Here is a 21019-nt window from a genome sequence, read left to right as displayed (position 1 = left end):
CTGAATTTGCTCAAGAGATTGTAGAGCAAACAGGATAGAAAGCCTTTGGTCGTGGTCTGGTCAGACCATTACACCTTGTTTAACCCACACTATATGCACCCAGAGCACACAGTGGTGTGTTTCGCGTTTATTGATTATCAGTTAGTTTAGGTATAGTTAATGCTGCACAAGTAAAACCAGTGACGAATAAAACAGCGGATAGCCATTACCTTGGGGGTTATTCTAACTTTGGAGGAGTGTTAATCCGTCCCAAAAGTGACGGTAAAGTGACGGATATACCACCAGCCGTATTACGAGTTCCATAGGATATAATGGACTCGTAATACGGCTGGTGGTAAATCCGTCACTTTTCCGTCACTTTTGGGACGGATTAACACCTCCTCCAAAGTTAGAATAACCCCCCTTGTCTCTTGGTATCATTTAGATCGCACTTACTTTCATTTTTGTATGCAAATTAATTGGTAAAATTACTATCTCCTAATCATTTCAATAAATTCTCATGATTGAGACATCATGTGCAATGGAAATATGACATAACACCTGTCAAAAATAACCTTTGTCGTGATATCAAATCTGTTGGCCTGAATAGAGGTAGAAAATGAAGGGATTTCTGTCACAAATGTACGCATTTCCCTACCGTCCATCCATTGCTTCCCCTGCTTCATTTAGAGGTGGAGGTAAGTGTGGTTACAACAATTGAATGTCGACTGGCACCACCTTTGGAAATACCTTCTTTCCATCTGGCACGAATGACCTCCGACGGTATTTCCTATGTATGACTGCAACTCTGATGTCATTCCATTCAGGCGTCCTAAAGCACAAGATTGTCGTTCGCACTATGGCAGACCTGGGGCTCAAAAGTGTTCAAGGTTTCCCATGCTCAGGACACTTCCTGCACATAATGGGAACTGTTTTTTGTTTTTCAAGCGTACCCTCTGTTTTATTGGTTTGTCTTAAAATAAAATCAAGACCAGTCAGGCTTGTTGCTTGAAGCACTTTTGGCTAGAATTCTGCAGTGGAGAGTGTTGGTGAGAGCTCTAAATTGGGGATAGTCAGCAGAGGCATTCCCTCCATCACCCCAGCCTCATAGCAGCTGACCCACTGAGGTCCAAATGAACTGTGTCGTCTCTTATTAACAGTAAGCTCTTTTATTACCTTAGGGATATTGCCAATGGTGGGAGGGTGTTGTTGTTTTGTTGGTGCTGGTTTTCGGACTCGTTCGGTCTTTGTTGGCATCGCCAATGTAAGTTATGAATCATTTGACAACATGCATACCTGTGTTACTGGTAGGTGTAGCACTTGCTCTTCTTGAAGTATTTGTAATGAGACTACACATTAAGCCATCTACCATGAGTATACATTTTTTTTGCAGTAATGCCCCTCAACATCTACGAAAGAGTGCACTTTCAACAAGCCTGGCTTAACGCTATATCCCACAAATATAATGGATCATATATATATGTATACACATATACATACACCCTTTTAAAAACACAATATAGTTGGTATTTTATGTCTTTTGCCAAAAAGAATGGAATAAACTACTCATATCCATGTCTAGCTTAAAAGCCAATAAAAAGTATAGTAATTATTTGGTTATGGTGTCTGTTTTCACAATTGAGATTTAGTGTTTGTTTTTTGACAAAGCACATATTGTTGTACTCATATAATATATGGGATAAAGTAGCCCTGCTGTATAATGTAAGGATATTGCAAGTCACAGCTGAGCTCCATCACCTCTTTTACCCCAACAAAGTAAATTAAGGCATAAAAAGCAGGATTATGAGAGGCCTGGTGCATCATACTAAGAAACGGGACATACGAAAATAAATTATTTCTAGCTGGCTCAACTCTTTGACCCCCCACTGTTCTGGAGAAATATCTCCTACAGATTACGTAGTATAGTGCAATTTAGTGTTAAATGGTAACTGTATGTTAAATCTCTTATATAATATGGTACCAACGGATGCTGTTAACTCACTTGTTTCACTTTAGTTGTGTCATATACCTCACAGATTTCTGCTTTTATATCTCATCCCACATCTACCCTCCCGTGTACTATTTCTTACAGGTTCTTCACAATGTAAACCCATCTCCTTGATATTATTAATTCACTTTGTGTAGGCTATTAAGTACTTTCTGTTACATTTGTCACCAAGTTATATTACATTTTAAGTGTTTTCTTGTCATTTTTATATAAAATCCTTAATAAAGTGCTAATAAATGAATACAGTTAAGGCAGATATGGTCAGTTGTACTTCTGAAATCCTAATCATCTGTATGTGCATGATAGGGCATAACAGAGCAACTGTAACTTGGGTGAGTTGGGATCAAATTGCTTATAATGGGTACTGTGAATGTGTGGGTGATGCACACAATGCCCTAAGTGATACAGGCATGAACACATGAGTTACTGATGCATGTTGGATTCTCTGAATCATGTTTCCAGGATGCCTCCCACCTACAGATCCATTCTCTTATTCAGACCCAAAATGGGCATAGAAAAACAGTCACCATGAAGTGTAAGCGTTGCTTTCTTGACTCCATCATAACAGCAAAAAGGGAGGTAGTTCTGTAGGTTATATCTTTCTTTTGTAAAGGAGCAGCTCATGCTATCTACCTTATTATGTTCAACAGATGCTTCTCTATTCTGCTATCTCTTTGACAAACGTCTTTGTGATTGTGGAATCAATCAATCAATCAATCATAGTATTTATAAAGCGCGCTATGTACCCGTTAGGGTTTCGAGGCGCTGAGGTGGGGGGGGGGGGGTGGAGAGGCTGTTTAGCGGTCGAAGAGCCAGGTCTTGAGGAGCCTTCTGAATGTGAGGAGGTCCTGGGTCTGGCGTAGCGGAGTGGGGAGAGAGTTCCAGGTTTTGGCGGCGAGGAAAGAGAAGGATCTGCCGCCGGAGGTCTTGCGCTGGATTCGGGGTACGATGGCTAGGGCGAGGTTGGCGGATCGGAGTTGGCGTGTTGGGGTGTAGAAGTTGAGTCTGGTGTTGAGGTAGGAGGGTCCGGTGTTGTGAAGCGCCTTGTGAGCGTGGGTAAGGAGTTTAAAAGTGATCCTCTTGTCTACTGGGAGCCAGTGGAGTTCCCTCAGGTGTGGGGAGATGTGGCATCGGCGGGGTATGTCGAGGATCAGTCGGGCGGAGGCATTTTGGATCCGTTGGAGTCGTTTGATGTCTTTGGTAGGGATGCCTGTGTAGAGTGCGTTGCCGTAGTCAAGTCTGCTGCTGACGAGGGCCTGGGTCACCGTCTTTCTGGTTTCTGTTGGAATCCACTTGAAGATTCTGCGGAGCATACGAAGGGTGTTGAAGCAGGAGGAGGAGACGGCGCTGACCTGTTTGGACATGGTGAGGGCGGAGTCCAGGATGAAGCCGAGGTTTCTTGCGTGGTTGGCAGGGGTGGGCGGGGGACCAAGGAATAAGATTCGTAAGAAAGGCTTTAAGCTTCAAAGACTGCAAGGGAAGAGCTCCGCTTGGCTGGTGAACATAGTCATTGAGTGGCAAAGATTTCATGGTTTCTAAAATGATTTTCCTACAATTGACCTTCGACGGTGTAACAAGGATGTGGGTCCACAACATCCACATGTCATTGCAGTAAATCTTGCACTGTGGTTATTGGAAATGCACCAGCCATTATGGGCACTTGAGGTAGGAGCACTGCCTTTCACCATTACCTGTCCTATCGATCAGTGACTGGTTACTGCTGTGGAGGTCTCTGTGCTGCAAAGGGTGTGGTATACGATGATGCCCTTTGGTAGCAAAGCACAGTGCATGGCCTGCAGCTATCCAACCTCTATCCATCCTACCCAGTGGAAATGACTGAATAAACTCAAGAGAGGTAGAGGAGCTTCTGTATAAAAAACCTTCACATATAAAGTACAAAACACAAACATTAATTAGTGCAACTACAGTATCTATGAAGTATAGTGTATTCTCTCTAAAGTGAACCTGTTTACAGTAGAAAGTGTTGTTCAATTCCTGTATTGTCTGGCTAGAGTCCTCAGTGTCATACAAACTCGAACAATATCTAAAATTCTGAAGACTCTAACTCTTGGAAAGAACTCATAGAGCCTTAATGCTTCTTGTTTGGTAATAGGCGGAAAGCAAACTTCACCCCAAAACTTTCTCTCCTAGGCTGTGCTGAGTTCTAAATGTTTGAAGAAATCCTTCTGTACTGTGATAGTGTTATGCAAGACTTAGTTTTTTTCTAACTTTTCAATAACTTTGTAGTAGCTTATAGTGAATATTGGTAAGCAGTGAGGTCCTCTAACTATCATATGTGTCTCTTAAAATGTTATTTATAAATGCTACCTCAATCACCCATGTGTCGTAGTTTTAAAAATGATTACCAGCGGGGGACACCATTTTATTATTGCCCTCTTAAGACATTTTTAAAAGAATATGTATACTCTTTAAATTGTTGCTTCAGGCATTAGTTGCTCCACATTTTCTGCTCCTTATTTTTTCATTGACCAGCTGCCCCAATCTGTTGTTTTCATTGGGTCTACAAATATATTAAAGCTTGAGGTTCAAAACAAAGCCAACATTTTTAAATGTACTACAAAATGTTATGGTCCTAATTCAGATATAGGGTCTGAAAAGCGTGGTAGAAAATTTGAGTGATGTTTAGACAATAGAAGGCAACATGTGATTATATGATACAACAATTTTCTTCATATCTGCAGCAAACCACAAGCAATCCCGACTCTCAGGGACAACTAAGTAGGAACTTTAGTTGAAAAGCAAATGTAAATTGCATAAATGTCCGACTATCCCACAACTTTGCCTGCCTCACCAGATAGCTGCAACTGTCTGGGGGAAACAAGTGGTCTATGATTTGCAACACATCCTGCTACTGTAGTATGGAAGGGGACTCTCATGTAAAACCTATTCTGAATCTAAAGCCACATTGTTTGTCTAGTGCTAGGTGTCTCTAACCAGGGTCACAACAAAAGATATGCTAATTTCGGGATTCCTTTTTACATTTCTTAAATGGCCACTGTAACTCATGCTGCAATATGCAGCGTCACAGCACTATAACGTCTTGACTAACTGCACTGCGGTGGGTGATCATCCACATCCTGCAGCAAGCAGTCCAGTGCTCTGTTTGCTTCCTATGTTGTCTTTCATTACGCCTTTGCCACCCTGTCGAAGTCTGTGCCTATTTGATTTTTATTTTATTTGTATCTGGTTAAATAATTCAAATTTACCATTCATTGTAAACACGTCATTCGTATATCAATCCCCAAAAAACATATCTTCTGTTACAATCTTACAGTTTTCAATTACATTGCATGCTGCCTTGACCTGCCTTGTTTATCTTTGATCATTTTCCACAAACACAGCTGTATTGCTTGAAGACACTCAGTATGCCAATTGCAATAATTCTACTTCATCATTCAAACCAATTGTGTTTCATATGTAATCTGTAGGTCTGCTGCTTCAGTCACATTAGGGCTGCTTTCATTTTCCTACCCTCGCCTCTGAATCCCAGTTTTTGCATTACTATCCATTTCAGGAAATTTGAATTCCTGACAAATGTGGCCATCTTTGTTGTCATTTGGGACCCTCTGATGGCAGTCTCTTGTTACTAAATTTCAGTAAAAATGGGCATAGAACTTAATGGATGAGGGTAAGATTGAATAAAAGCCAACATAGGAAGAAAATACGACAACTGAGCTAACCAATGTAATCAACACTGTCTTGACAAAGTGAACACAATTTATCTTCTAATTTGCGTTGCTTTTGTAAGTGAGATAAAAACAATTCCCTGTGATAATGTTAATACTTTAAAAGTGGTGTGTTTAGTGTAGCTATTGCAAACTGTGTAATGATTTAGACTAGCAGAACGTGCACGTTCATACACTGCAGCATATTTTGTCATGGCATGTACCTTAGGGTGACTTGCAATAGAGTGCAACACTTGGGACGCTGTGGCCACCCTAAAAATGTAGAAGGGAATCTTTATATGTGCTAACATTTGTTTGCTAAGAAATATGGGTCTACCACTGGAATTAATTTATATTGAGAGTGTGGTATATGTTAAAAATTATGGACCATTTAACTTATCCTTCAGTCAGTAGCTGATATCTGGGAAGGCAGGAAAAGCTGCAGGATAGTTGAAACTACCATAATGCAAAACGCATAGCTGTCCAGCTGATGTTCTTACTTGAGAAGAGTTGTCCCTAAGAGTCAGGACAAGTTGTGTTTTGTTGGAGACACAAAGAAAATTGTTGTCTTAATCTCATGTCCCCTTCTGATTTCTAAAACATGCTTTCAGTATATAACTGAATTTGGAACATATCCTTTTCGATTATACGTAAAAGTTTTGATTTTATGCTGACTCGTTTTTAATATATTTTAGTTTTGATTAAAGCTCCAAATTTTTAGATTTTAGACTTTGTATGACATTGAAGATCCTACCCTGATGATTCTGAAATTAAATACCTTAATTTGTATACTGGTTTTCCGTAGATAGATTATACAATACAACTTACAGAACTTACTTGTAGCAATCACTATTTTTTTTGTTTACTCAGTGGAAATGCCACTAACTGTGCCCTGTGGATGCTGTACTTGCATGACCTGGGATTATGCAGTGTGATTGCGTGCTGTGTGAATATGCCTTGAGTGCATACCACTATTCACAGAACTCACCTGCACGTGTCTGTGTGCAGCACTCCAATCAAGAGTACAAACAGGGTATGCACCAGGCTCCACCTGTAACCATGATCAGAATCCAATACTTTGACCTCGGAATCTAGTGGCCAGTAAGAGGTTTTAACTTATTAAGGAAACAGGATGCTTTCTTATTGAAGGTATGTGGGTGCACTCCTGATGCAACTTGAGGCAAAACACAGCATCAATTTAGTTACCATGTGCATTGGCCACAGAGGCAGCATATCACCTTTCTGTCTGCTCCTCCAACCTCACAGACTATTTGCTCCAGTTTCAACTTCTCCGTCAACACTCTTTGATATGTTCTTGTTGTGCCCAGGGGAGTCCCAATAGCAAAATAGTAAGGATCTCAAAGGAATTTGATGGATTTGGTGTGCATTGTGAGAGTGTGAGATTTTGCCTCCATATTTTTTATTTTTACTGTTAAAGCACCTTCCTGTGCACTTTAACCCATACTCCCGCAGAGGCCTCTGGTTAGTTGAGGGCTGGCAAGGCTTGGATGTGAGGAAGTGATTGAAATGGTGTTTTTTCTTGTGGCTGAAGTATCCCACTCAAATGCTTATTGAATTGAGGCTTGTGGTACTGCACACCATGCAGTTGTCTCCTTGTGCTATCAGTTGCCGCTTCCTGCCTCTGGTGGTCCGTTAAGCTTCAGATTTATCAGAGAAAGTGAAACAGATTGAGTGCATTGTCCTTCACTTCCTGAGTTGAGCTGTGTGTGGTGTGCAAGGGGTGAAGGTTATGTCCACTCCGATTTTCTTTCTGGAAGTGTAGAGAACTGTGGTCATCGAATGTCCTTCCGAGCATTTTGAACATTTTGTAACATATTTTGAATAGTTTAGTATCTTTTGTTTGTCTTGTTTAAAAAGTCTTAATATCCAATTATTTAATTTTGCCATTTATTAGAATAGACTCCTTTCACTTAAATAGTTTTAAGGTTTAATTTGATTTGAAGATTCAATGCCATGCAATCTGGTTGACGGCTGTGCTACATGTGCATTCTTGCTGTTGAGAGTTGAATAGACTTTTAATGCAAAGTCATTTATGGAGCCCAGAGGAATTAATTTTGCTTTCTGTGATTTAGTTTGGATGTGTAAGTGGTATGTGCCTTCCAGTAAATCCTTATTAAAACAGTACATAAGATGATGGAAAACCTGCATACCTGATTCAATGATCATAGCATTTGATATGGAAGCCTCACATACAGATGAGCTACCTCCACACAATACCATATAGTTTCAAGTTTGCAAGGGGCATTTTTCTTCACTCACAGTGAAATCTATACATAGATTTGTGTCAAAGCACTTTAAACCGTAGTGTTTGGTTAACTCTCCTGAATTGATTGGGTCTTCTTTTGCCCAAGAAACTCAGGATGATTTGATTGTTTGTAGCTTTTACTGGTAATCATCTAGAGGTAACTCTGCAGTCAACACAAATAAGTAGGTATTCCTCAATTAGTTTTTCTTAAAGGTTATTGACGCTGGTCTCTCATCTTCTACCCAATTGAAGGTCTATTGTCCCCTTCCTGAGAGAATTCCACACTTGGATGAGGTCATTCAGCAAAACGTGTTTTCACATTTACCATCTCCAGTGCTTAATACTCATCCTTTTTTTTGCATGGTGTTCGGTATAAAGCTTAAATAAACACAAATTATTTAATTGCTGCTTTTCTGAGTTCAGCTGTAACTTCCTCTTGATGCTCTTTTGTTAATGCAAGGAACCTTACATGGTATGCTCAAACCTCTAGTCAATGAGAAGGAAAATCTCATCTAAGCGTAATCAGCCAGATCCCCATGCCTAGTTTGTGATGTGTTGGAACAGCGAGCATCCAGAACAGTGAAGAGTTCATTCAAATAGCTTAGTATACGTTTTCGTGGACCCAGGATTGTAAAGAAGAGAGGTGCAATTAGTTGTTATGCTTTCAGTTGCCCTTTTCTAACTGTGCAAATAGTCTAAATAACGAGAAATTCAAAAGTAAGCCCCTACTCTAGAGTCAGCAAAACTCTAACAACACAACTGCATTTAGAAGGAGTGAAACTCGTTTAGATCATTTTCCTGTTAGCCATCCTCAAAAGGGAAAAGTAGAATCATTGAAGATCTCAATTAACAAAGAAGCTCCTCAGCCAAGTGTGAAAAAGCTTCTGAATAGTAATTATGTGGATAAAAATGAGGCCAAAACACCCTTGAGAAAACAAGGGTTTGTTTAAAGTACAAAACGTTCGTCACTCCAGGGTAAATGTTTTGGGTTTCATGGCCATTTTAAAACGCTCCTATAATTTTCCTTGACATATGTATAAAGGCAAAAAGGGCTCAAAAGTTGCACCTTTTAAATTGGTCACGAATCTTATCTTTGCCTAGTCATATATTTCTTTATTTAAGGATTCATCTTCCCCTGATGTAAAATAATTGAGAATTTGTGAATAACACCAATTAAAGAGAAGTTTCCAAGGTGCCTCTTGTCTCCTTTTGTCAGGAAATCTAACTCGGGAAGTAGAAGAGGACTTTGTAGCCTCAGAGACCTGCATCGTTTCGGAGGGAGTGAACTGCTATTCTGAAAATGCTCCACCGGCGATGTTCAGCTATCACTCAGTCAGACATATAACTCTCTTGAAATTCAGGGATTATCTCCATCAGCTCTTGAATTCTGCCCCTGCGGGAAAGGTGAATTACAATGTTTTTAACTCCAGTGAGTTACAGCATTTTTAAAAAGATCTCACAATCCATACAAATCATTCGTTCCTCTTGCAGTTACGGCTAATGATTCTTTCGAGGTCTCCATTTGAATGATATGTGCCAACATAAACAGAGTAACTCTGTGATGATCTTCTGTGTTTTCAAGAGACATGGCTGCAAGAGCCTCTCGTGCTTGATTTAGTGAATGTATATTTACTAAGATACTTGCATTCTTTTCACTTAAGAAGCATAACAATTTTGTCATGCTGTGTTAAATAGAGCTGCACCGTGATGAACGGATTTAGGCCATCACTAATCTAAAACGTAAACGTCCTATTGGAGCACCTATTGCCCATCATCTAGAAGGCCAGCACTTGAACCCAATCATTTCCAAGTTACAAGTCAAATTCTCTTTCTTATGTCACGTTTTAGAGACAAATTATTTGGGTACTGAGCAGTGTACTTCCGGAACCTGTTGGGTGCGCACGATATTTTCTCACACATTACCTACTTATCTCAACGGTAACTGCACTTCTAAATATTCACGTTTAGATGAATAATTAATCCTTTACCTTCGGGACTTGGTATGTTATTAAAAATACGACTAAATTATTAGAAATGTTAGATTGTTTTTTATTTTCTACTCTTCATCGTCAGTTTTTAATTTTGTATTTGTTAACTATTGCACCTCTTGGGAATCTGTAAAGAGTCTCCTGTTGGACATTCTTTTTATGGATGTAGCTATTGGGTTAGGTCGTTTTAGAATCACACTAGAGAAATCATGTGTTTTAACTTGCTATTCTTTCAGTCCTGGTGTACAAAATATGTGTTCTGTAGTCTTTTAGTTTCTTTTAATGTTATTGTATTACATTTTATTGTATTGTATCTTACCGTTTATTAAACCACTGTCTCAATAAACATAACTTAAATCTAATGTAACCATTTAAATGGCACTCAGGTACAGTGTATCTTTAGTAAACAACGGCCTCTATCTTTTACTCCACAACATCAATAATAAAAAAATAAATATAAGGCAAAGTATAGTCAACCAGAGGTCTGTGGCTATAATAGTTAATAATTTATGACCACTAACACAATGAATAAAGCATGAAGAGAAGTGCCTCTTTTCTTTCATTTCTGCTGTGAAAAAATTGTTTTCTCGGGTGTGGCCTGGATGGACAAGATGGTGGGCGTGCAATGCTGCGCTCCCTCCCATAATCAGCCAACAGAGCATTTCTCGTGGTGCTGGTGTGTTCGGAATAGTTCCCCTTAAGGTCCTGGAACCCGTATCCCCGTATCTCCAGGGCGCAAAGATGGAGCAGAGCACTGCCAAAGGTCTGCGGAAGTGGTGATGGCCTCCTGCAGCACACGGTCTGTGCTACCGACAGTTCACATCTAGCTTGGAAGGGCAACTCTGGCTGAGACCAGAGCCAGAGATGAGGTGCATCGAAACCCCTGGGGCCACACTGTAGACTGGGGCAGTGCGGCGGGTGGCTGGGAGAACCCAGCCTAGCCTGGAGGCCTCAAGAAAGACCTATGGAGAGGTGGTGAGTGCGCTGGGGGTTGAAAACCATACTCTAGGACCCAGCGGTAGTAGTAGTGGAATAATCTTGTACCCCCCCTCCATCCCTCCAGGGGGCTGACTGTGAGGAGGCAGGGAGGAGCCCGGGTGAAGCCCAGTCTGTGGCTGAAGGCCCAGTGTGAGTGAGGGGTCTGCTACAGCATGCAGGGACCAAGTGGACCCGCCAGTAGCCCCCCCAAAGGGGGGTGTGAAGGCTCAGGGGCTACCTCCACACTGATCCTGCTTGGAGGCAAGCCCACTACATTGCAGACTGTGCTCCTGGAGTGACTGGAGATCAGGTCCTAGACTTGACCCTTTGTGCAGAGGTGGGAGCCCTCCCCAGACTGCCTAGGTTTTGACTGCACATTCTGCCCTGTCCAACGTTCTTTGGGACAAGCGGGTCAGACCTCCTGCTCTAATGGAATTCAAAGGCTGAGGCGGTAAGCGAAGCAACACAGCATAGATACTTCCCTTCTCTGTTGGGGAACCCTCATTCAACTCACCTACCAGTAAGCATGGGCCATGACATCCTCCCCCCACCTCCCACACCAAGGTCCAGACTAAAACGGCCAAGTATACAGCCCTCAACAGAGGGGCAAAGGGCAGCGGCGGTTTCTGGGGGTGGGCAGAGGGGTTACGCTTATCCAGTTAAACATGATGGACGGTAATTGCAAAAAGCAATTACCATCTGACGTATTTAAACAAGGGGATGACTCTCTCCTGACCACAGTTCAGCCCAAGGGTGCAGATCCTGGATTGGGAGATCAGTTGCTCCCCTAAGCTGGTAGGAGAGCTGAGCAGGACAACTGACACCAGCACCCTGACAGTTCTGGAATCCACTATCCCTTTGTTTGTTTTTAGGAACATCTGGAGTTCATCCAATAGGTAGGATTCTTAGATCCGGAATTGAATGGTACTAGCTCGCCTTGGTGCATACTTTCCAGACAACCAACACACAGTAGGGGCTGGGTGTGACAGAAGAGGCATCTGCATACTGTTAGTCTTCCTGGGCTGAGGAGCGGGAGGGTTGTTCACATCTTACATGTGAATGGGCTGTGTCCTGCCCTCCCACAATAGACTGATTACCCCCTGCTGATGTCTGGATTCAGGGCTGGGTTGAAAGGGTGTTATACTTGACTTGAAAGGATTCCTCTGAAGTTACCGCCTTAATAAAGGCATTTTTGAGTATAAGTTGAAGGGCTCTTGCCCCCTGATTGGAGAGCACTTTAGGAACTGGGTCCGAACCTCTGCCAGAGGAACTGCAGGACTGCATAAAGGACTCACCTGGACTGCTCTTCTTTGGTTGCCCTGCTGCCTGGTGGCTACCGGGTGGCCCAAAGTACTCATCTGGAGTGTTTTTTTGCTTCTTGTCCTGCTGCCAGCCCGTCCCCTGACTTAGTCCCATTTGGGACATTGATGGACGCTGTGTGGACTGGACACTAGTTGCTGCTGGAGGGACTCACCAGGAACCGCCTTGGCACTGCCCTGCTGTTGTGCTGATCTATGACTTGCTAGGTCACTAGAGGGACTGCCATTGCTCTTCAGGTCCTTTGTGGTGGTCTACACCCTTGTACCACAGCTGTCTGCAGGGGCTGGGTGGTGTGCCCCTCTTTTCCCCTACATTCCTGTCTGTCCAGCGCATGAAGAGCGCTTTATTTGTTTAGCTCACACAGCGCATGAAGAGCGCTGGATTGTTGGTCTGTCCCAGCATGTGAAGGGTGATTTTATTATTTTAGTCTAAAACAGCGCTTGAAGAGCGCTTTGTTTGTGCTTGCTTCGGTGCAAGTGAAGTGCGCCCGACCTGCTTGTGGCTGAGGCTCCTCTGTCCCCCACTTTTCCAGAGGAGTGACGAGGAGCCTGTCGGCAGCCTTGTGCGAAGCGTAGACTGCATGCACTTTCCATGGTGCCCCCGGGGCACAAGCAGACATCCACTTCACCAGCGGGCCCAGGAGTTCCCTGAAAACTGCAGCCATCCGTAATAGAGGAGCCAGACTGCAGTTGAGGACCCAGGCACCTCCCCGGGCCGTGGAGGGGATGGGATGTAGAGGAGATGCAGCGGAAGTGAGCAGCTGCCCCACAGGTTGCCAATGTGGGAGCCAGAGTTCCCTTTCACCTCTTTCTAGTGGAAACCCAGGGTCAAGGCAGCTCGAAAGGGAGCTGCAAAAGGTGTCATTTGCACCACGCGGATGGGGGCGTCTGGCTATTGTTTTCCCACACAGAGGGGGATCCCACGAAGTTTCCCAGCCGAATGAAACAGTGTGAGTGTGCCCCTCTTGTCTGTGGCATACTTTTGGGTGCATTGGTGTCTGGGCTAACAGGAAGGGAGGGTAACCCTCGGCGAAGGCCCCATTCCTGTTGAGCCATCTTAGTACTGCATTTTTGGTAATAGGAGAGCAAATGCTCCTCCGCTAGTCATAGGGTTGCTTTCCTATTACCACTACGCGTTTTGCCCTCAGAGTTTTTCTTTCAGCTCATCATCTGATGTTATGAGATACGTTGTTCCTGCCTTGTTTGGGGGAGGGGGCGTGTATATTTTCAGGATTTTCATTGCAGGGTGTGTTTATGTCAAATGCAGTATGGGAATAATTGTTTTAATTGCACATCTGATGATGCTCTGACAAGTGCCTGGTTGACTCAATATTACTGATTTATGTCGTTTTTGGTCTAATGATGTTTTATGCAATACAGTATATTTTTATATAACTTTTTATGGAGTTTTCTTTGTGGTGTATTTATTGTGTCACTAGTGTGTGTGTGTGTTGTGCATACGCTTTACACACAGCCTCTGGGATAAGCAGGACTGCTCATGCCAAACTGTCAAGGGGGTGAGTAGGGGTTATCTTGGGTGTGTAGCCCTCTTGCGCTGACTAGAGTGGTGGTCCCTGCCTGGCTGATGTGCCTACCCTAGCCAACTAGCAACCCCATTTTTTTACATTGCAGCATTAGCTAGATGGCCTGACGTAGATGGTCATGTGCTCTAAACAGTTACACTATGCATGTTTCTGTGCCTCATGTATTTTGTTTAGAGCTATCCTGCAGAGGCCTTTTTAGGAGCTGTAGCTGGGCCTTGCTGGAAGCGACATGGACTGTTACTGGAGTAGCAACAGTATTGGGGCTTCGCTGTCAGGTTCACTTTTCCTCCTATTAACCCCTTCCTCTCTTCCTACTTCATTTTCCCCACTGTTCTTTGCCTGTCGCTCTCTCCTTTTCCTGCTATTTTCTCTCCTGTGTCCTTCGTTTATTCCTATATGTTAATGTATATCCTGTAAGTGTAAATCACTCTATTTCAATGAGTGGCTCTCTTTTTTTTAGCTGGACCGTTACAGTTTACATTAATCTGACAGGTTCAGTACTCTCTTGACATAATGTTCAGGAAAGGTGTATAGCCGATCTTTCATCCTGCCCGGAAGACGGGTCCAAGAGCTGCACACATGCTTCTTTGTATCTGCTGCCTTATTTTAGACACAAAATTTCATGAAAAAACAAGCCACCCACAAGTGTTTGTGGTTTTTAAATAAATTACATGGGAAGAGCACCCGTTGACCCACAGGTTTTGTTAACCTCATCACAGTCATGAGCAGCTTTTATGCCCAACTACTTTCAGAAGTCACCAGTCGCTGCTGGCAAAGGGTGCAACTTGAGGGGACTCCTGGGAGTCAGGTGCTTCTGTTATCCTCCAAGCCATTCAGGACTCTAAGGCGGCTCTGGAGACCGTGAACGGAGAAGTGGGGGTTGATGTGGCTGTACTCCGTCAAGATCTCAGCTATGGACGAGTCACAGAAGCTGAATGTAGAATCTCTGAACTGGAAGATACAGCGAGAGTTCTGTCTACGAACGTGGCCTGCCTTACGCAGTCCACCAAGACACTCAATAACAGGGCCGAAAACAGGGCCTGAAGGAATAATCTCCTCTTCCTTGGGTTTCCAAAAGGGGTGGGGGGATCCAACCCAGAGGCCTTCTTGGAGCAATGGATTCGTTCATAGCTTGAGGCGGCCTAATTATCCTCATGCTTTATCATTGAAAGGGCCCATAGATCCCAAGCTCATTAGCCCCCACCGGAAGCCCCACCTCGCCTTATAATAAGGAAGTTTTTGAACTACAGAGACAGAAATGAGGTCCTGTGGGGGGGGGGGGGAAAGGTCCAGCTCATGCTCGAATCTGGACGCATTATGATCTTTCTGGCCTATATCCACCACGTTCAATCCCAGTTGAAACCTTATGATTTAGTGAAGCAGAAACTGTAACCCAAATTTGCCCTATATGATTGTCCACCCAGTGTGACTCAGTGCTGCATGAATGGAAATTGCAGTTCTTTGACACTCTGGAGGAGGCCTGCACCTGACTCAAGGTGCTGCTCCCACTTACGCCAGACGCCTGGGCGGTACTCAAATAATCTCTCAGCGCCCAGGGTCAGGGGCACCAGACTGGGAGACAAATGTGGATGAGGCCCTTATGGAGGAATCAAGGCCCAGGAGATATGGAGGTCTCCACAGAGTCAGTGGGGGAGAGGCAGAACCAAGGCAAGCCTCCCAGGATCTACCCTGAGGGCCTCTGAGGAGGACCAGGCACGGGGGGTGGGGGAGCAGTACCAGAGGCATAGGACGCAATACAGCCTCAGACAGGCCTGTGATGTATTTGACACCTGCACACCAGCACAAATGTATCCTACTGTTGTATTTTTTCAGGCCGCTCCTTGGACAGAAGTGGGAAGGGCTCACTGGCACTGCAGCCTTGTAACACTAAACCAAGTTTGTTCAGGTTTAGTTCAGGGGTTCAGGCCGCAGATGCTTCTGTTGGGAGTTAAGTAAAGGCTGGGGGGTGTTGGGAGGGGAGAGGGACTGTTTGGTTTTGTACTTTTGTTTTTTTTCATTGCATGTATGCTCTCATTTTCAAGAACACTTATCACCTCTCTATATATTGTACTATGTGGGGTCAAAGCAGAGGTCTGCCCTGGTGGTCTCCCTGATGGGTGGGTGCTGGGGGCATTTAGCCCTATCCCTCTGCTCTAACAACATATTTGCCTTCACTGTCATGACATGGAATGTCAGTGGGCTGCTGGGTCGGATTAAGCGGAGAGCAGTGATGCAGTTTGTGCATAGACACTCTCCGGCAGTGGTGCTGCTACAAGAGATCCACCTCCAGGGTACTAGGTGCCCTTTTCTGTCCTGCAAAAGCTACGACCTTGTGTTCTGTGAAGGGTTCTCCTGTGGCTCCAGGGCAGGGGGTTTGTCATACTGCTGCACTAAACCCTACCACTACTGGTGTCTATAGTCTTCCAGGATGAGGGTGGGGGCTACATGATCCTAGAAGGGTCTCTGGAGGGTACCCCCGTCAATGTGATCTGTGTTTACTTCCCTCCACCCCAGTACACACCATGATGACCCGCTCCACATTCGGAAGCCTCAGGGGACTGATACTGGCACTGCCACATGGGACAACAGTCATCAGGTCGGACTCCAGTGACATTAGGGCTGACCAAGACTGGAGGACTGCCAGGGCCTCGCAGAGGGCGGGTAGGGGTCTGATTTATTGGGTCTCTTTGCTAGGACTTACTGGCGAATGGAGAATAGGGCACCCCACGCAACCAGAGTACAGTCACACCTGAGCAGTACAGTGCTTGTTATTGCGTAGTGATTACCTCTTTTTCCCTGCACCTGACTTGGTACACACCACTGGCTCACATATACTCCTGCGAGGGATATCTGATCATACCCTGCTTGCCCTGTACATGGGTGCCCCCCGGCAGGGGCTAGGCCCGTATGGTGCCTCAGTGCCTGGTTCCTCATGGAGGAATCCTTCTCCTCTTACGTACTGGATGAGCTCCAGATGTTCCTAAACACAAAGGGATCGTGGACTCCCTGGGGGCACTGCGGGACATGCGAGGCATCCATGCAGGGCTCGTCTGATCTTATATTCGGGGTCAGGAGTGTGAAAGACTTCTGCTGTCAAAACTCGAAGTGTTTTCTGTGGCTTGGCTGCAGAGAAGCCACAACAAGCAGCTACTTCCCGGTGGTGAGCAACCCTGCACATAGCAGGAGCTGGCCCTGGGGGAGAGGGAGGGGTGGCGTTCCTCAGAGCCAACTGTGGCTCCACGAGGGGGGGCTGCGCGACCCCCCCTCCAATGTTAGGATAGCCCCGGGGAAGTAGTGGTCCCCGGGGCTAATGAGGGTCCGAAACTGACCCCTTTTACATTCCTAAGTATGTGCCCAGGGTTGGTGGTTCCCAGGGCACGGAGGTCCCACAGGGCCGGCCCCCTTTTATTTTTTTAACTATTTATCCCGGTGGTGGTGGTCCCCAGGGCAGAGGAGGAGGGCGCACGGACCCGTGCAGATAAATTACATTTTGCCCTAGGTGGTGGTGGTCCCCGGGGGCAGGTGGTCACTTGGCGCCCTGCATAATATATCTTAAATGCCCCGGGGAGGTGGTGGTCCCCGGGGCAGCAGGAGGGGACTGGGTAGCCCCCTGTGTATAATAACACATCCCTGGGGAGGTGGCGGTCCCCAGGGTAGGGGGGGGGGCACACTGACTCCCCTCTTATACATTATAAGCCCTGGGGATGTGGCAGTCCCCGGGGCAGCGGGAGGGGGCCGGTGACTCCCCCCCCGCATTTCTAAATAAATGCCCTGTGACTTTTCCCACCCGGGGGGCCTTATGATGACGAAGCGCAGGAGACCTTGCTTCGTTTTTTTAAATTTTACAACGGATCCACAGATCTGCCACTGATCTGAATGTAAAATTTTAAAAAATGCTTTTTTAGCCCCAGGGGATCCCTTTGCAACCCCACCACCACAGCTGAGTACTGTAGCTAGTGAGTTGCCCCCACGGGATGAGGTTTTTGGAGCCATCAATGGCTCAGGGAGGGGGCTGCATGCCCCCACTTCCCTTTTTATTGAGTAACAACCTGGGGGAGATGGGGTACCCAGGACCTCTTAAAGGTTCAGGGAGGGGGTTCATGCAGCCCCCCCTTTAAAATAAACTTTGGGCCCCAGTAGATGGGGTCCTCCGGGCCGAATACATCCAGGAGAGAGGGGTCATGTGCCTCTTCCCCCTATAAAATACTTTGTACTCTAGGGTCAAAAACAGCCTCGGAAAGGGAACGAATACAAAAGTGTCACCCCACCTGGGGGTGTTCAAAAAGGAGGCACGAGAGACCTTGCTTCGAGATCTGTCAGCTCCGCGGATCCTCTGTGGTATGAAATATACAATTTTTTAAACCTTAATTTCTTCAAAACTACTAAGCGGATTTAAACCAAAGCTCAAAAAGCACTATTTCCTGGCCAAGATCAAGCTTTCTGTCAAATCTGGTGTAAATCCATGCAGCAGTTTGGGCTGTAACGGTGTCCAAAGTTCCTATGAAAAATGAATGGGTAGAACATGTTTTAGGATGCCCCCTTTTTCTTAAAAGACTTCATCCCTTAGGAGGGCTATTGTCGGTCTGCTTTCCTTGCCAGAGGCTAATTGATCTTTAAGCTTACCCATCCATTTAGATAATGACAGCCCCAAGCCACTCTTTTTCATTGACCGTTGTTTAATGTGTATGAATCTTCGTATGAAATTTAACCAAAACACGAAAATTGTATTAGTAATTAGAGTCCCTAAGCTCAGCCTTGCAAACAGCAGCTTCAAAAATATATGTTCAGACATAATGGGGGCCATTATGACTTTGGCGGATGGTTTACACCATCCAAGTACCAACAGGCAGGTTTCCGCCAGTGCGGCCGCCTCCCGCCAGCCTCATAATAGAGCCGGTGGCAATGCTGTAGTGCATAGGGTGCACTAGCACCCATTGTGATGTTCACTGTCTGCAAAGTAGTGAACATTACAACAGGACTGGCCAGGGTGGACCAGGGCACCAGCTGTTTCATGGTGGTGCTACCGTCATGAAAACGCTGGTGGAGAGGGGAGTCATAATCCCCAGGGCAGCGCTGCTTGCAGCGCTCCCCTGGCAGATCAGGACCACCAGCACTGCCAGTCTGACCTGTGGAAGAGGAGTGGCAGTGCTGGCGGTCCGACCGCGGCACGACCACCGCAATAATAATGTGATGGTCAGACCGCCACCAAACATCGGACCACCGCTTTGGAGGCGGTTAGACCGCCATTGTGACCCTGGCAGTTTTAAGACTGCCAGGGTCGTAATGAGGGCCGATGTGTTTTTAACAGCACAAAAAATACTACCTTCTCAACTAAATAAGAGTATTTTCCCTTTTCTATCAGACAACCAAAAAGTTTTGTCAAGTATTTTAGGGCCAGATGTAGCAAAGGCTTTTTCCCATTCTGTGTCAATGGGAAAATCTGTTCGTACATATGGCCCTAAGTCACTGGATTCAATGGGAAAAACTGTGTGGGTCACAACAGGGAACATTCAATGTTCTCAGTTTGTGCTCAGCAATACACTAATTATATTGCACCTCAGGTGTTAGTAAAAAAAAAAACTTTAAACATCCTTAAATCACGTGCTCTTTCAATGCATTCAGAATTTCAAGCCACATAATGTTCCCTTGGTACACTACTCAAATGTTGAATGTTTTAAAGAGTACCTCATAATCCACCGTCTGTACAAGTGGCGCAAAACATTGGTTACATCCCTTTCGCCGTCCTCGTATTTAGCTGATCCACATCAAACACGTTTAATTGAGGTACGATTACCCGTTAAATTTCTTGCCCACAAATTTAAACTGTTGGGTTGTACACACTTGCAACACGGGTCCGAGTTACAAGGGGATGGATAACCTACCCACTATTTAACTGTAAAAAATTATAAGAATAATTATAAAAAGCAAATACTTTTTTTTTTAACACTTATTCAGTTATACATCTTTTTTATTTATTTCTCATGAGACGTGGCGATTCAGGGCTTTCTTCCCAATTTATTTGAGTATATTTACCCCAAAGACGTATTCATTAAACGATGACATCAATGAGAAAAGCATTTTACTATTTCATTAAAGCCAGAATATTTAGTTTGTTAATACACAAACGTTTATAAGACTGGAAAACTTGACCGGATTTTCAGTGAGCAAATATGTATTGACTGTTTGCATCAACAAACACACATTAACATACCAGCCCTCCTTCCAGTTAAGGAGAACTAACGGGCTTGGCAAGGCCCGTGCCTGCTCATCATTAGTCATCTGTTTGGATTCACAGAGGTTTTTGCAAAGCGTCGTGCAGGTTCTGCCCAGCATTGTTTGGAGGTGGGCAGTAGGAGTAAAAGTGAAGCCTGTTTCTGGAAGCGCGTGCTTACTAAGACCTTTCCGTGCAGTTCCCCGCCGCCGGCCGGACAAAGACAACCCCTGCGCGCAGCATGAACACCCTCTGTTTACTGGGCCAGAAGCGGATTCATGACATTATGATGTGGTAAGCAGCTTTACCTTTACTGCTGGTGTTAACTGAACGCGTAGCGTGGCTGTTCTTCTAAGCAACGCGGCCGCAGTGCTCGTGTTCGCTGCTGAATAGCAGTGGCTGAACCGGCTGGGTTGTGAAAGATTGTAGGCTCTTGCAGTTTGTTGTGGGCCCACGGCCTTAGATGCACGTTCAGCCGCCACGACGTTTGAGGGAGGCCCCTGAAATACTGGCTATAAGATGAGTGTGTGTTTTCTCTCGGATGCGTATTAAGGTGTTTATCTGTTGGTCCCTCAATCCATCCTGCCCTAAATGCAGCCAGTAGGTCCTCAGTCTTTATGACAGCCCAGCTCTGTCGTTGTACCTTTCATTTCAGGCAGCACCACGCTACTCATTGAAAGCTTTCGATTCTGATGCTATATACATGTCTTCTCTGGTCTTTGTGGTGGATTCTTAAAATTGTTACTTATTAATATATATTCATGTAATACAATGTCTCAATGTGTATGTACTTTAGAAATGTGTTTTGAGTACATGTACATATTACTATTAGTTGACAAGAGCCCTGGCTCCGAAGTTGCAAGGTAAGGTTAGTGAACAAGCCGCTTTCTGACGGCGATACGAGTCTCTTTTCAGTTACTTCAGATCCCTTGAAAGAATACAAGTGTAGGATAGGGCGGGGAGTTTAGAATGAAGGGGGACATGTGATTAGCACCCTCTGAAATTCTTCCGTTGCGTCCCTTTTTGTGTTTTTAGTTGTC

At 44.8% G+C, this 21019-nt stretch overlaps 1 protein-coding gene and 1 long non-coding RNA gene across 7 annotated transcripts in view; one reads left to right on the top strand and one right to left on the bottom strand.

The window, feature by feature from the left end:
* MITF (melanocyte inducing transcription factor) overlaps positions 1–21019 on the top strand; it is a 654150-nt gene that overhangs the window by 281081 nt on the left and 352050 nt on the right. The window contains exon 1 of one of the 6 annotated variants that reach the window (XM_069206729.1): positions 20109–20273. The exons of the other annotated variants lie outside the window; for them this stretch is intronic. Within the exon in view, the coding sequence (XP_069062830.1) occupies positions 20221–20273 (53 nt within the window). The 5' untranslated portion in view covers positions 20109–20220. Of the gene's footprint in view, positions 1–20108; positions 20274–21019 lie in introns of those variants that run through there. 6 annotated transcript variants of the gene reach the window in all.
* The window catches only part of LOC138259175 (uncharacterized), a 124570-nt gene that overhangs the window by 9098 nt on the left and 94453 nt on the right, over positions 1–21019 (bottom strand). The window lies entirely within an intron of this gene.

Source organism: Pleurodeles waltl, chromosome 9, assembly GCF_031143425.1.
Source record: "Pleurodeles waltl isolate 20211129_DDA chromosome 9, aPleWal1.hap1.20221129, whole genome shotgun sequence".
NCBI classification, from domain to species: domain Eukaryota; kingdom Metazoa; phylum Chordata; class Amphibia; order Caudata; family Salamandridae; genus Pleurodeles; species Pleurodeles waltl.
The sequence above is the reverse complement of the archived record's forward strand: the minus strand, read 5'-3'. Positions and strand labels throughout refer to the sequence as shown.